The sequence below is a fragment of the Ichthyophthirius multifiliis genome (genome assembly GCF_000220395.1).
Source record: "Ichthyophthirius multifiliis unplaced genomic scaffold scaff_1120509251303, whole genome shotgun sequence".
NCBI lineage: Eukaryota > Ciliophora > Oligohymenophorea > Hymenostomatida > Ichthyophthirius > Ichthyophthirius multifiliis.
The window spans coordinates 1-14813 of NW_004086006.1; the positions used below are offsets into that span (position 1 = coordinate 1).

At 14.1% G+C, this 14813-nt stretch overlaps 3 protein-coding genes across 3 annotated transcripts, besides 55 other annotated features; 1 reads left to right on the forward strand and 2 right to left on the reverse strand. All coding sequences in view use genetic code 6, as the record gives it.

The window, feature by feature from the left end:
- Positions 1 to 47: a microsatellite.
- Positions 48 to 806: 759 nt separating this feature from the next.
- On the reverse strand, positions 807 to 3318 carry IMG5_178500 (sorting nexin 1, putative; the record flags this gene model as incomplete). The annotated part of the gene is made up of 4 exons (XM_004027614.1): positions 807 to 1011; positions 1149 to 1199; positions 1273 to 1311; positions 3272 to 3318. Coding segments are annotated over 4 exons (342 nt in total), but the record flags the coding sequence as incomplete, so codon positions are not given.
- Positions 1030 to 1118: a microsatellite.
- Positions 1042 to 1137: a microsatellite.
- Positions 1696 to 1762: a microsatellite.
- Positions 1778 to 1820: a microsatellite.
- Positions 1778 to 1824: a microsatellite.
- Positions 1805 to 1855: a microsatellite.
- Positions 1811 to 1854: a microsatellite.
- Positions 2133 to 2176: a microsatellite.
- Positions 2235 to 2307: a microsatellite.
- Positions 2463 to 2508: a microsatellite.
- Positions 2837 to 2875: a microsatellite.
- Positions 2841 to 2889: a microsatellite.
- Positions 3027 to 3083: a microsatellite.
- Positions 3160 to 3240: a microsatellite.
- Positions 3194 to 3241: a microsatellite.
- An 893-nt stretch (positions 3319 to 4211) lies between the features above and the next one.
- Positions 4212 to 4268: a microsatellite.
- Positions 4269 to 4327: 59 nt separating this feature from the next.
- Positions 4328 to 4433: a microsatellite.
- Positions 4329 to 4391: a microsatellite.
- Positions 4329 to 4432: a microsatellite.
- Positions 4337 to 4418: a microsatellite.
- Positions 4344 to 4432: a microsatellite.
- Positions 4351 to 4392: a microsatellite.
- An 880-nt stretch (positions 4434 to 5313) lies between the features above and the next one.
- Positions 5314 to 5579: a microsatellite.
- Positions 5580 to 5773: 194 nt separating this feature from the next.
- Positions 5774 to 5837: a microsatellite.
- Positions 5838 to 6889: 1052 nt separating this feature from the next.
- Positions 6890 to 6940: a microsatellite.
- A 208-nt stretch (positions 6941 to 7148) lies between these two features.
- Positions 7149 to 7178: a microsatellite.
- A 414-nt stretch (positions 7179 to 7592) lies between these two features.
- Positions 7593 to 7668: a microsatellite.
- Positions 7615 to 7666: a microsatellite.
- A 139-nt stretch (positions 7669 to 7807) lies between the features above and the next one.
- Positions 7808 to 8946, reverse strand: IMG5_178510 (hypothetical protein; the record flags this gene model as incomplete). The annotated part of the gene is made up of 3 exons (XM_004027615.1): positions 7808 to 8244; positions 8323 to 8616; positions 8661 to 8946. The coding sequence occupies 3 exons, from the start codon at positions 8944 to 8946 to the stop codon at positions 7808 to 7810; spliced, it is 1017 nt and encodes a 338-aa protein (XP_004027664.1).
- Positions 8246 to 8315: a microsatellite.
- Positions 8250 to 8302: a microsatellite.
- A 682-nt stretch (positions 8947 to 9628) lies between the features above and the next one.
- Positions 9629 to 9711: a microsatellite.
- Positions 9712 to 10639: 928 nt separating this feature from the next.
- Positions 10640 to 10672: a microsatellite.
- A 54-nt stretch (positions 10673 to 10726) lies between these two features.
- Positions 10727 to 10775: a microsatellite.
- A 265-nt stretch (positions 10776 to 11040) lies between these two features.
- Positions 11041 to 11068: a microsatellite.
- Positions 11050 to 11098: a microsatellite.
- Positions 11091 to 11155: a microsatellite.
- Positions 11096 to 11150: a microsatellite.
- Positions 11107 to 11187: a microsatellite.
- Positions 11174 to 11215: a microsatellite.
- Positions 11216 to 11254: 39 nt separating this feature from the next.
- Positions 11255 to 11281: a microsatellite.
- Positions 11282 to 11563: 282 nt separating this feature from the next.
- Positions 11564 to 11715, forward strand: IMG5_178520 (hypothetical protein; the record flags this gene model as incomplete). Its single annotated transcript, XM_004027616.1, has 1 exon — positions 11564 to 11715. A coding segment is annotated over one exon (152 nt), but the record flags the coding sequence as incomplete, so codon positions are not given.
- Positions 11716 to 12246: 531 nt separating this feature from the next.
- Positions 12247 to 12301: a microsatellite.
- A 369-nt stretch (positions 12302 to 12670) lies between these two features.
- Positions 12671 to 12830: a microsatellite.
- Positions 12671 to 12838: a microsatellite.
- Positions 12672 to 12805: a microsatellite.
- Positions 12839 to 13032: 194 nt separating the features above from the next.
- Positions 13033 to 13088: a microsatellite.
- Positions 13036 to 13091: a microsatellite.
- Positions 13092 to 13785: 694 nt separating this feature from the next.
- Positions 13786 to 13831: a microsatellite.
- Positions 13832 to 14047: 216 nt separating this feature from the next.
- Positions 14048 to 14128: a microsatellite.
- A 149-nt stretch (positions 14129 to 14277) lies between these two features.
- Positions 14278 to 14318: a microsatellite.
- Positions 14289 to 14383: a microsatellite.
- Positions 14294 to 14394: a microsatellite.
- Positions 14319 to 14403: a microsatellite.
- Positions 14404 to 14506: 103 nt separating this feature from the next.
- Positions 14507 to 14548: a microsatellite.
- A 136-nt stretch (positions 14549 to 14684) lies between these two features.
- Positions 14685 to 14758: a microsatellite.
- The last annotated feature ends 55 nt before the right edge of the window (positions 14759 to 14813 follow it).

Sequence of the window (14813 nt, forward strand, 5' to 3'; positions counted from 1 at the left end):
ATATATATATATATATATATATATATATATATATATATATTATATATTTATTATAATACTTAATTATTATTTTTTTTTATTTTTATAATTATAATTCTTGTATTTTCTTTGTATCCCTTAAAATCTAAAAAATTATATATTTTCTTCTATTTAAAGCTTCTGCTGCTGCTATACTACATTTATGTAAATCCTATAAAAATATATATTTTTTAAAAACTAAAAAAAAATTTAAAACTAATTACAATTATTTAATGATAGAAATGTAGTTTTAATTACTAGGCTAAATCTTCTTTTAAATAAATAATTTTTTGATTGATTATAAATTCATTTTCTTTTTAAAATACAAGTTATTCTTTTTAAATATAAAAAATTATTAAAAGAATATTTAATTACAATATTCTTAATAATATTTATTCAAATTTTCGCTTTAAATGATTTCTTATTCTATTAATTGTATTTAATTTAACATTATCTTAATTATAACATCTATTTTTTAAATAACATCCAATATATAATCTTCATATCCATTTAATTCTTTATCTATTAATTTTTTTTCAGAAACTATTTCAATTTTACTTCTTTATATAATAAAATTATTTTTATAAACTAAAGAAGAAATATATATATTTAAATTACTTAGACATATTTTATTAAAGAAAATTCTAAAAATTCTCAAAAGCAGTAATATATTTTTATTCAAAAGTTTTTTAAGACTCAGCTTCTCCTTTAACTAGTGAAAATTTCTTGAATAAATATTAAAATAAATAAATAATAATTAAAATTACTTTGTTTTTCGAAAACATAAATAGCTAAAGTTCTTCAGTTTATTACAAAAAAGAATGATTAATTAATTTTTATAAAAAATACTCTAAATTTTTCTTTCTATCATTAGAAAAATTCATAGTTTCTTTATTAAATTTAGTTAATATATTTTTTTCAGGTAACAAAGGAACTAAAAATCCTCCATATTTATTAACTAATTAATTATAAAGCCATTCAAAGTCACTAAATCTAAATAATAAAGAATAAATATATAATAAATATATATTTTTATATAAATATATATATAAATATATATTTATATATTTATATATTTATATATTTATATATTTATATATTTAATTTTTATATATTTATGTTTTGTTTACCTTCTTAATACTTCAGTATCATATTATAAATTTCCTTATTTTTAGTTTTTACTTTATATAATTTATAAGTTGTTATATATCTATTAATATTATATTTATACTATATAAATATTTATATATATACCCTTCAGTTATTATTTCTGGATCAGATACTAAAACTAATCTATTTTAAATAAAAAATTAATCTATTTTTAATTAATTTAATCGTCTTCTTCTTCTTCAATATCTTTTGCTTCTTATACATTATTTTTCTGTTCTTCGATTTCTTCTTCTATTTTTTAGTTGCTTTCGTATGCATTTTCATTTACTTAATCCACAACTAAGAAATTATGATGTTAAATAGAGAATAAATCTAGAAAATTTTATTCATTCTTATTTTCATATTTTTCATTATTTTCTTAATATTTTTAAAAAACATCAGAAAAATCATCATTTAATAAATCAACATCTAATAAAATAGGAAATTTTTTTATTCTACATAGTTTTCTTATTCAATTTCATTTATATTAATATTATCTTCTAGTTTTTCTTAAAATATTTCCTATTATATTTAAAAAATATTATTTATTTGCATTTTTAAAAAATAATAATTTATTTATTATTTATATAAATATTTATAATTATTGTAAAAAAAAAAGAAAATTATAATATAAAAAAAATAAATATAATATATATACTTATATATATATATATATAAATATATATAATTTAATTTAAAATAAATATGGTATTATTTTATATTATTTTCTTTTTCTATGTTTGTTTGAATAAATAATAAAATTATAGAAAAATAATAAATAGTTTAATTTTTTTTAAATTTAATTAATTATTAGAATATAAAAAAAAATTAAAATATTATAATTATTTTAAATAAGTAATTTAAAATATAATATAATTTCATTTATTTATATTTATTAAAAATTTATTTAGTTTATAAATTAATTATTTTTCTTTTTTTCTAATAGTGTACTTTTAAAATAATTAAAAAAATATATAAATTTTTAACTAAAAAATACATATATTATTAATTTATTATTTTATGAATTACTTTTATTAAAATCAACAGAATTACTAATATACAATGATATATCTTTAATTAATTTTAATATATTTAAATAAAAATTATTTTGAATAATTTTAATATATATAATTAATTTTATTTTATTTTGACTACAGTGTTTGGAAATTGAAATGTCTATAATCAGTTTTTTTCTAAACATTATATTATATAAATTTACTTTTTTTAGAAAAAGTAAAAAATCTTATAAACTTGCCTTAAAAACAGTGAAATATAAATAATTATAAAGGAGTATTAGAAAATATAAAAATTTAAAAGAAAATCTATAATTTTAAAACAAAAAACATAAATCTTAGTTAAAAAATAAAAAGAATATATGTATATAACTTTTAGAAAAGAAATAAAATAGAATACAATTAATATTCTTATATATGTAAAAAGTATAGTGATTTTAATTTTAGTAGTACATAATAATATATAAATCTATAATAAAGAAAATAAAATATAAAAATAAGGAAAAAATATATTAATATAGTTATTCAGATTAAAATAAAATTAATTTTTTATATAATAAAGTGAATTAAAAAATATATATTCTTTTAGTTAATTTAATTAAAAATATTTAATATAAATGTAAAATAAAAAGAAAACAATAAATTAAAAACTCATTAAATAATTATATTAAATAAAAATATATTATTTTAAATAATAACAAATTAATTATTAATAAATTACATTAAAAAAAGAAATATAATTTATAACTTTTATATATATATATATAAAAATATTATAAATTTAAATAAATTAAAATAAAATAAATAATATATTAATTAAAAATTATTTAAGTAGAATTTCAAAAAATAAAAATATAAAAATTTTTATAAAAATAAAATTATATTTAAAAAATATTAAAAATAAGTTTTATATATTAATAAAATATAATTTTTAGTTTAAAAAAAATGAAAAAATTTTCAACAACGTAATATTAAACAGAAATATATATATTATTAAATTAATATATAAACAAATATATATATATATAAATATAATTATATATATATTTATATATATATATTTGTATATAAATTTAGCGTTAAATAATAACCTAATGGTTTTTAAGATTTTTAAAAAACTTAAATTAACAACAGCCATAATTTAAAATATAAATATTATTTTTTTGATTTTTTGTATCAAATTCCTTAAATATAATTAAAGCTAGACTATTATATTGAATTATCCGAAAAAATTGATAAATTAAATCAAATATAAACTCATAAGAACTCTTAAAATGACCTTTAAATAATGTAAGATTTCTTATAAAGTGAACAAAAGGAACTTTTTTAACAGTTTGAGTCTCGTTTTTTATGTGAAAAGCCTAGAAGTAATATTTTTAAGGAAATATTAGCCAATTTAGAAATATAAGTAGATATTCTAGATGAAAACCATTTTTTTTTAATACTAAAAGAAGAAACTGAAAAAATTTTTTAGGAAAAAAATAGTATAAAAAATTTATTGTAAGATTTAAGAAAAAAATTGAATATTTTTGAAAAACAAAAAGATGATTATTAACCAAAAATTAACAAACTTCAAAAATATATAGATGATTTAAAAAATAAAATTTCTCAAAAAACATCAGAAAATTAACAAAAAGAATAAATTTTATAAAAAATAAAGATAGAATGAAAATAATGGATAATAAAATTGAAAATTTACAAATTTAAAATGAAAATATAATTTAAAAAATTAATAAAATATCAAGAAAAAATCAAATTTTTTACCTTTTGAAGATTTCGAAGGTAATATGTAAAAAATAGAAAGTTTATTTGATGAAAAAAATGAATAAATAAATCTTTTATAATAAGAAATTAAAGAATATTTAATTGAAAATAATAATCTATAAATAAAAATATAAAAAGAATAAAAAATAATAGAAAATTTGTAGAACGAAATGCTAGTTTAAGAATAGGAAAGTGAAAAAAAATTAAAGAGCTAATTTAAACAATAACATAAGGTAAAATAAAAAATTAAAAAAAATATAAATAGCTTTTATATAAAATAAAATAAAAAAATTATAAATAAAAAAGTATAATAAAATTTAAATATATTTTATAATTTTTAAATATACATATTAATAATAAAATAAAAAAATAAATTTAAATAAATATATATATATTTACATATATCTTATTATATATTTAATTATATATATTTTATTTATATATATATATATTAATTTATATTTTTTTATTTATTTATTAATATATTTTTGTTAGAATAATAATTAAATATTGACTTTTAAAAAAAGACATATAATGAAAACTATTCTGATTTTTAAAATTAAACTAAATTTAAAGAATCTTAGAATTTTTAATTTATATTTTAGAAATATTTATAAGAATAAAATAAATAAATTAATTTAATTGGAAAGCCATTATAAAATAATAATATTGATTAAAAAAATCACTTATTATCATAAAAATAGATCTTTGAATAATAAAATTTAATAAAAAAATAATCTAATGAAATTTAACATTAATTTAATATTATATAAGAATAAGAAAATTAGATAAAAATTTTAAAGTAAAATTATAAAAAATAAAATAATTAGAAGATCTAAATTAATAAACATCAGAAAAACAAAATATTTAATAATAAAAATAAATAAATATAATTGATAATAATAATTAATTTTTTTAAGATCAAATAAATTTATAATAAAAATAAATTAAAAATTAAGAAATTAATTATAAAGATATTTAATAATAACTAAAAGAAGCTTAAAAAATATCATAAAATAAAGATAAAGATATATAATAAATATAAGAATAACTTAAAGTATCTTAAAATAATTTAATATAAACATAAAAAGCCAACCAAAATTTATAAAATGACCTTTTTAATCTCTAAAAAGAACTTGATTATAAATAAAATATAATCGAAACTTATCAAAATAAAAAAGAAGAATCTTAAATCATAAATCCATATATATATGAACAGTAAAAATAGTCAAAAGCATAAGAAAATGAACTTTAAAACCTCTAAAAAGATTCTGAAAAGCTTTTAAATTTAAAAGAAAAACAATTAGAAAATCTTTAATAAGAAATAAAAAATACATAAAAAATAAAAGAAAATATCTAAATAGAATTTTAAAATAAAGAAAAAGACTTATAAATCAAAGAAAAAGACATATAGAATAAAGAAAAAGACATATAAAATAAAGAAAAAGACTTATAAAATAAAGAAAAAGACATATAAAATAAAGAAAAAGACTTATAAAATAAAGAAATAGACATATAAAGCAAAGAAAAAGACATATAAAATAAAGAAATAGACATATAAAGCAAAGAAAAAGACATATAAAATAAAGAAAAATACTTATAAAATAAAGAATATAACATATAAAATAGAGAAAATGAGCTAGAAAACTTTTAAAAACAATTATAAAATACTTAAAAAGAACTATAAAGTTATGATAAAGAAATAAAAGATCTTTAAAATAAATCATAATAAAAATCTATAAAAGATCCATATAATTCCTCTTTTTAAAACCAATTAAAAGAATATGAGGACGACTTAAAATTAGCTTAAATTTAAATATAAGATTATTAAAATTAATTATAAATATAAAAAACTTAAATATAATAATAAAAACAATAAATAAATGAATAAAATTTCTTATAATAAGAATAAGAAAAACAGTTCCAAAATCAAATAAAAGACCTTTAATATTAATTAAAAAAACTAAAGGAAAGTCCCAAAAAAATGCAAAAAAATGTATCTTTTCATATTTAAGAAATGAACACTTAATAAATAGAAGAATATGAGTAAAAATTAATAAAAGAAAAAATCGAATTATAATTAAATATAGATGAAATAAAAAGTGATTTTCATATAATGCCTCCTGAAGATCATATAAGTGTATAAAAAATGTAAATTTAACTTGAAGAAAAAAAAGAGTAAATATAAGATTTATAAAAGATAAAAACAAAGACTGAAAAAGATTCAGTTTTAAATAAAAAATTTCAAGAAAAATAACACTTTTTAAACTTTTTATAGACTTTTTAGTTGATTTTATTCGAGAAAAAATACAGATTTATAAAAACTAGATTAAGAAAGCTTAAATAATGAATCTTTTTAATTTAAAAGAAAGATGATTTATAAGAGTTTTTAGATTTAAAAAAGAAAAAATCTCGATTTAAATGATTTTAATGATATGAATGAAAATTCTTCATTTGCAAGTTAATCTTTAGTAGATTAATTAAAAAGCGACTAATAAAAAACGAAAATCTAGAATAATAACTTAAAATTAGAAATGAAAATATTAACTAATTGGAATAAAAATTATACTTTTAATTAAAGAAAATGATTAAATCTCAAACAATTAAAATTAGAATTAATATTAACTTTAACATTTAAAAGATATATTTATATAATTTTTAACAGCTTTGATATCAAATAATAAGTATATTATATATAAAATATTATTAATTATATATATATATATAAATATGTATATTTATATAATATTATTTCATTAGATTTTATAATATAAATGAATGTGAAAATTATTTAAATATAATTATATCTATATTAGAAATTAACGAAAAAGAAAAAGAAGATATTTTATCAAAATCTAATAATAAATCAAAAATAAAACATTAGCTTAACTAATATTTCATAAAAAATGACAAATAAATATATAAATAATTATATATTTTATTTTTATATAAGAAAAATAATAATAAATATATAAATAATATAAAATAAAAATATATATATATATAAATATTCACATATATTTTATTTTTATAAAATATCTTTATCTAATTTTATTTTTATTCAATATATCTTTTAATTTTTGTATAATTACTAATTTACCACATTTTTTAAAAAAAAAATCTTTATGAAGATATTATCTTAATATCTCCATAACGAATTTTTACCATTTACTATATTATTTATAATGAATATCTCTTTTTAAAAATAATACATTTTTAATAATTCATTTTTAAAAAATATATTTATAAAAACAAAACAGAAAAATAATCTTATATAAATCTACTTCCTAATAAACCATTAATATATAAATTATTGGCATTAAAAATTAAAATTTATTTATATAACATGAAAATCTCTAAGGCTCCAGTGTACAAAAATAACTATGAAATTAAATTTATTTCATTAATAATATATAGAAATAACATATATAAAACTGAAATATATATAATAATAAACTATAATTATATTAAAAATAAAATTTTTGATAATAACTAACTCTCATTATAGTTTGTAAAAATAAAGAGACAAAAAGTAAAATTTATAAATGTTTTAAGAATTAAAACACAAAAAAAATATAAATATGTATATAAATTAAAATGTTGATATAGAAATATAAAATATATACAAATATTTAATTATTAATTTAATATATATATATATATAATATTTTTTAAATTTATATATATTTAATTTTATATATATATATAAAAATTATATATATATCTTATTAAAAATTTTTATTTATTTATACAAATATTTTGATTTTATTTCTATATATATTTTATTTAAAAGTATTATATTTTTTTTATTTTCTTTTTATAAATTAATATATTATTTTTTTTTTATTTTTTATAATAAATAATCATTATTTAACTGCCCAAACTATATATTCTTTGATTATAATATTTCCATTATCTTTTTTATTTATATTTTTTATTAATTCTCCTATATTTTTTGCATCTTTTCCTTAATCTACTAACAATTATTATTCCAAAAGAACATTTTCTTCATAGAATTTTTTCATTTTTCCCTCCACCATTTTTTCAACAACTTATTAGTTTTTCCCTTTTAAAGCATCCCCAAATTCATTTTTAACTCTCTTGACTTCTTTATTAAATACATCTTTAGGGATATCTCCAATACTTATATAATCAGGTCTCATTCCCAATATTTAAAGTGCAATATTATCAGCAAATTATGCGTTTTCATTACTATTTTTTAAACCTTATATAGAAACAAGGCATCCTCTACCTCCTATACCTTATTTAAGGCTATTATGTACATATAATCCAATAATACCTATTTATATATATATATATATATATATATATATATATATATATATTTATATATATATTTTTAAATATATAGCTTTACCATCCGTTTATTATAAAGTCCCTAATTTTCTAATATTAATATTTTCTTATAATTTGGAAATAATTAATTATCTTATTTTATCCATATTTTCTTATTTATTTTCCGTAAGGTTTCCTTATATATAATTTTCTTAATAAAATTTGTTCATTTATTCTTTTTAATTTTCAGAAGATTCATCAATAAACTTTATGCTTTTTTCTTTTTTTAAAACACTATTTAATACTGAATTTACGAAATCTTAAAAAAGTTCATTTCTAGCAACAAAATCAGTTTCACAATTAAACTAAAAATAAGCTATATAGATATATATATATAGTTTTTTACTTCACCAATAACACCAAATTATTTGTTTTCGGAAACTTATATACCTATGACACCTTCTCGTGTTTCTTTACTAAGTTTTTTTTAAGCTGAAGCCAAACCTTTTTCAATTAAGTAATTTTTTGCCTTTTCGAAGTCTCCATTATATTCTTCTAGAGCTTTTTTTACATTTATTATTGGAGATCCGGTTTCGTCTCGTAGTCTTTTTAATATTTCGGTCGAAGTAAAATTATATTTTGGTAGTTTGTTAAAGTTTTATATATGAGAATTTATTTTAAAAAGTTTTTGGAATTATTTTATCATCTTATTAAAATATCTTTTTTATTGTTTTTTTTTAAATATATATATTTTTATATTTTATATAATAATATATTAATTTTTAACAAAAATATATATTTTAATATTTTTTTTTTTTTTGATTTCTTATATAAAAAACTTGTAAATAATAATAAAAAAATTGTATAAACTACTATTTCTTTTTAAATTTAAATACTAATGTACTTAATTTTATAATAGAAATTAAAATATATATGTATATATAGTAGAAAACACGAGAATTAAAGTTTTTATTTATATATAAATTCAAAAGAATATTTAAAAAAAAAAACTTTTTAATTTTTATTTGTGTAATCCAAATGATTTTTTTCTTATAAAGAAAATACTAAATTCATTAAATAATATAAGATTATAATTTGTTTTTTAAAAATTAGTTATTTTTAGACTGTTAGATTACATAAATATATATATAAACTATATATAACGAATAAAAACAAATATTTATTAAATTTATATAATAGTAGAAAAAAATCTGTAATTTCGAAAAGATGTTTATATATATTACAAAAGAAACAATTTTACAACAATAAAATTCTATTAAAAATTTAATAAATGCGATAACTATTTTGATTATAATATATGATAAAAATATATAAATAATTTTAAAACTTTTTTAAAAAAGAAAAAATAGAAAATTATAAATAAAATAATATATATATATATATATATATATATATATATATAAATAATATATATATATATATAAATATATATATATATATATATATATATTAATAGTTAATATATATCAATAATTCATATACTATTTTTACTAATATATTAAATTTTATTTTATATTAAACTTGATGTTTTCCTTTATTCAAATGTGAAAAAATAAAAAGAAGTGCACTTTTATTTATTTTATTATACTAATAAAATAATCAAATTTTTTATACAAAAAAAAATAAAAATTAACTATTAGTATATACTTTTATTATTTAGTAACATAAATATTAATATCCTATTATTTTTTTATTTATGCTAAAATATAAGCTTATATTATTTTTCTTTAATAATTTATCAATAAATAGGAATTTTTTATATTATAAAATATGTATAACACATTTTTCTTTTTTCATTAAGCTCTTTTTTTATTGATTTTTACAAAATCAAGTAATCTAAATATTATCCTTAAATTATATATAATATATAAATTAATATGAAAATAAAAACAGGTATATTTTTGTTAAAAAAGAGTATATAATTTGTTTTGATAAACAAAAAGTCAATTATATTAATCAGAATATTTTCTAAATTAATTATTTCTTTAATAAAATTTATTTTTTAAGATCAAGAAAAATGTCAATATTTATCATTTTTTTTTTAAATATTTAAAAATTAAAAATGCCATTTATAATAAAAATAATTTTATATTTAATTAATAATGACATGGAAATTTACACTGTTAACCAAAATTAAGACTATTTTTATCGACTAATTAAATTATATAATTATAATAATATATTTAGTATTATTTTCTGCTTTTTTAAAACTAGTTTTGTGTAAAAAATTAAATAAATTAAAAGATTTTTTAGTTCTATTTTTAAATGAATAAGGTATAATTATATATATATATATATAAGTTTTTAGGGAAAATAATAAACTCTTAAATTGAATGTATTTATATATAATAAAAAAATTGATGTATGGGTTAAGTCTTTTTTATTAAAATAATATTTTATTAAGAATAATAATATTAAATTAATAAAATATTTTAAATTCCAAAATAAAATTAAACATTCAATATTTATAATAATAATCTATTTTTAATTATATTATAGATTTATTTTAATTATTTCTAAAAGTTTAAAATTATTTAAACTATAATTATTTAACGAATTTGTATATTTATTTTAATTATTAAGTATTATTGAAAATAAATAGCTTAGAAAATAAATAAATATATGACAATTTAAATTTATTAAATTATTGGTTTATATCAGAAAAGATTTTATTTACTAATATAATATAATAAAGTAAATAAATTAACTTAAAATTATCAAAATAAAAATGAATTTGTTTATTATAATAAAAAAGCTTTAATTAAAACATAATTTATAATAAATATAAAAAATTAAATATAAAAAATGAAAAGCAATAAAAAAAATAAAATTAAATATTATAATATATATATAATTATATATATATATATATATATATATTTATATATAATTATTTATTTTTAAATTTTATATAATAATAATTTATTTCTGATATATAATTTTTCTAATATATATTAATTAATTTATCTATTTCTTTATTAATTAAAATTTAAATATATATATATATATATATATATATACAAATATTTATTAAATTATAAGTTAATATAAATAAATATCTAAATAATTTATTTATATAAAATAACAAAAAAATAAAATATATTTTAAAAGCAATATACCCTATTTCTACAAAAATATAATATTATATCAAATTATATAATAATAATTTACCATATTAAACAAAATAAAAATAAAAAACACAATTAAATAATATAGATAAAAACTTTTAATTACCTTATCAAAAAACAAGGGAAAAAAATTAATAATTATATATATAATATATATTAATAAATCAATTAATAATGGGAAACTAGCCACCACCAAAACAAAACTACAATCCTCTATAAGAAAAGCAAAAAATAGAAATAGCCTGTATGAAAGTAAAATATCATCTCGAACTCCAAAGAGACCGTCGATTATCCTAAGCCAACAATAAAGAAAAGCAATTAATAATGTTAATAAATTAATCAAACCGTTCTTAATAAGAAGAAAAGCATAAAGCTGCTTCAATAGTATCGGACATATAATTTATAGATGCATGCAATATATTAATAAAATAAAATAACAAAACTTCCATATATTTATATATACATATATTAATCTATATTAATATATATACATATATAGATGTTCTGAAATTCTTAAAGATCGTAGTTTACATATATTTTAATCTAAAGGTAATCCTGATGCTATAAAAGAAATAATGCCTTATATAGAATCAATAGTATGGGGTTCATCTCGTGTAAATCTTTAATGCTTATAGGAATTTAATAATATGATGATTTTTTTTTCGGTTCTTAATAAAGTGCTACTTAATTAATGAATGAAAGTCTAGTTGATCCTGAGTTAAAAAGTTGCTTTGCAAACGTAATGCCTTCAGATAAAGAGATAAATGATTATTTATTTAAATTGTCTTTAAAAATGGGTATTACGGTTTGCTAAATGAATGAACCAGGACATAATGCCTAAGATCCTTCTATATAAAAACAATAGTAATAGCAATAGTAATAACAATAGTAATAACAATAGCAATAATAATAAAATAATTACTATAACCCTTATTAATAATAAGGAGGAGCTAATCTTAATATAAATATTTAATTTTAAGACTTAAATTAACAATAATAATATATATAATAATAGTAATATTAACCGTAATAAGTTTCTAATATACCAAATGTTATGATACCTTAATTAGAATAATTCAAATAATAAAATCTATTAAAATTATAGTAAAATTAATAAAATTTCCCTAATAATAGCTATTAATAACTATAACCTCCTCAATAATAGAACTTTCCTTGTTAATAACCATCTTTATAATAAAATTTCCTATAATAAGCAAATACTCAAAATATGCCATAAACAGAAGCACCTATTAATTAAGGAGTTGGTTTTCCTGGAAATAGCATGCCTTAAATGGGAGGTAATATGATGCCTTAAATGGGAGTTAATATGATGCCTTAAATGGGAGGTAATATGATGCCTTAAATGGGAGGTAACATGCCTTAAATGGGCGGTAATATGCCTTAAATGGGAGGTAACATGCCTTATATAGGCGGTAATATGCCTTAAATTGGTGGAAATCCACATTAAACTGGTGGGGTTATGCCTTAAACGCCTTAAACTGGAGGAAATTAACCTGGTGCATAAGGAATCGCAGGATTAGATGATTTAGAAGAAAGATTAAGAAATTAAGAGAAGGATTATAGATTTTAAATAGAAAAATAATATATATATAATAATAAAATAAATTAATTAAGTTTTTTTTTTTAAAAAAAATAAATAAATTTAAACAAAAAAAATAAATTTAAATAAAAAAATAAAATATGTAAATTGAACCAAAATACCTTTAATATTCCAAAATGAAAAGGAAAAACAAAAAATTTTAATTAAAAATATCAGCGAAAATACACTAAGAATACTATTTAATTTACAAGAAAATGCCTAGAAAGTAAATATAAATCCCCATATTTTTAGTTTATAAGAAGGGGAAAGTAAGGAAGTAGAAATCGAGTTAAAAACTGAAAAATTTCCTTTTTTTTATATAAATGTTAATGCAAATAATAACCTTTATTAACGAAATATAATCATTAAACTAGAAAAAAAAACTAAAAAGAATCCTTTTATTAAAATATACTTAATTAAATCACTTAAATAGAAAATTAAGAAGAAGCTAAACTTCTTTTAGAAAAATATAAAATTTTAAATGAAGATTTTAACACTTATATGGCCTAAATTATTAAATAAAAAGATTAAATCATCAATCAATAGGAAGAAGACATTTTCTAAATGAAATAAAAGTTCTTTTTGAAGGAAAAAAAAAGAAAAAAGTCACTTTAATAGAAGAAGATGTGAAAAAATAAGAAAAATTAAACGAAAATTCAAATCAAAATCATATAATAAGTCAATTAGAGGAAAATATAAAAGAAAAATGCCTAAAAATATAAGAATTAGAGTAGAATATAATACATTATAAAGAAATAAGTCAAAAAAATGACGAAAAAATACAGGTTTAAGAATAAAAAATATAAAAAAAAAGGGAAAAATATAAAAAAACAAAAGAAAAAAACGAAGAAATTTACAAATAAAATTTCGAGTTAAAAAATGAGAATTTATAACTTTTGAATTAAATTTAATAAAAAAGTGAACAAATTAAAAATTTAGAAAAAACTTATTAAATTCAAAAAGATTCAAAAACAGATTTTTAATAAAGAATTTTACTTATAGAAAAAATTAAATTAGCCTTCGAAGATAATATTTACTCTTTAAAAAAAGATTTCTAATAATAAAAATAATAATTAGAATAAAAAAATAGTCTATAACATTAATAAATATAATAATTATAAGAAAAAAATACATTATAAGAAGACATAATTCAAAAAAATGAAAAAAATATAACAATAATGTAAGACGAATAAATTTCATTATAAAAAAATATAAAAGAATTAAAGGAAAAAATAAGAATATATATAATAAATTAAATTATAGACATTTAATATATAAGAATAAGGTAAAATAAAAATAAAAATATATAAATATAAATAAATATATATATATTTAATTACATATATATATATATTAAAATATTTATTTTATTTAAATACAATATATATAATAAATTATTTATTTTTTATTTAAAAATATTACATAAATTGCTTTATTTAATTAACATTATTATTTTGAATTATTTGATTTAACATTTTTTTCATTATATTCTTTATTTTATTATTAGTTTATATTTAAAAATATATATATAATAATATAAAATATAAAATAATTATATATATTATATTATTTTAATATATTTATTAAAATAAAATATATAAAACACATTAATTATTTTATAATAAAATATTTTTATGAAATATTTTTTTTTAAAAAATTATATAAGATAAATAACTTTCTGTATTTTCAATTTTTTAATATATTAAAATATATGTATGATAATAAATAAATCATAAATTATATTGTATAAAAATAAAAATATATAAATTCATAATAGAATAAAAGTATATAAATATATATATAATTATATAAATAAATTTAAAT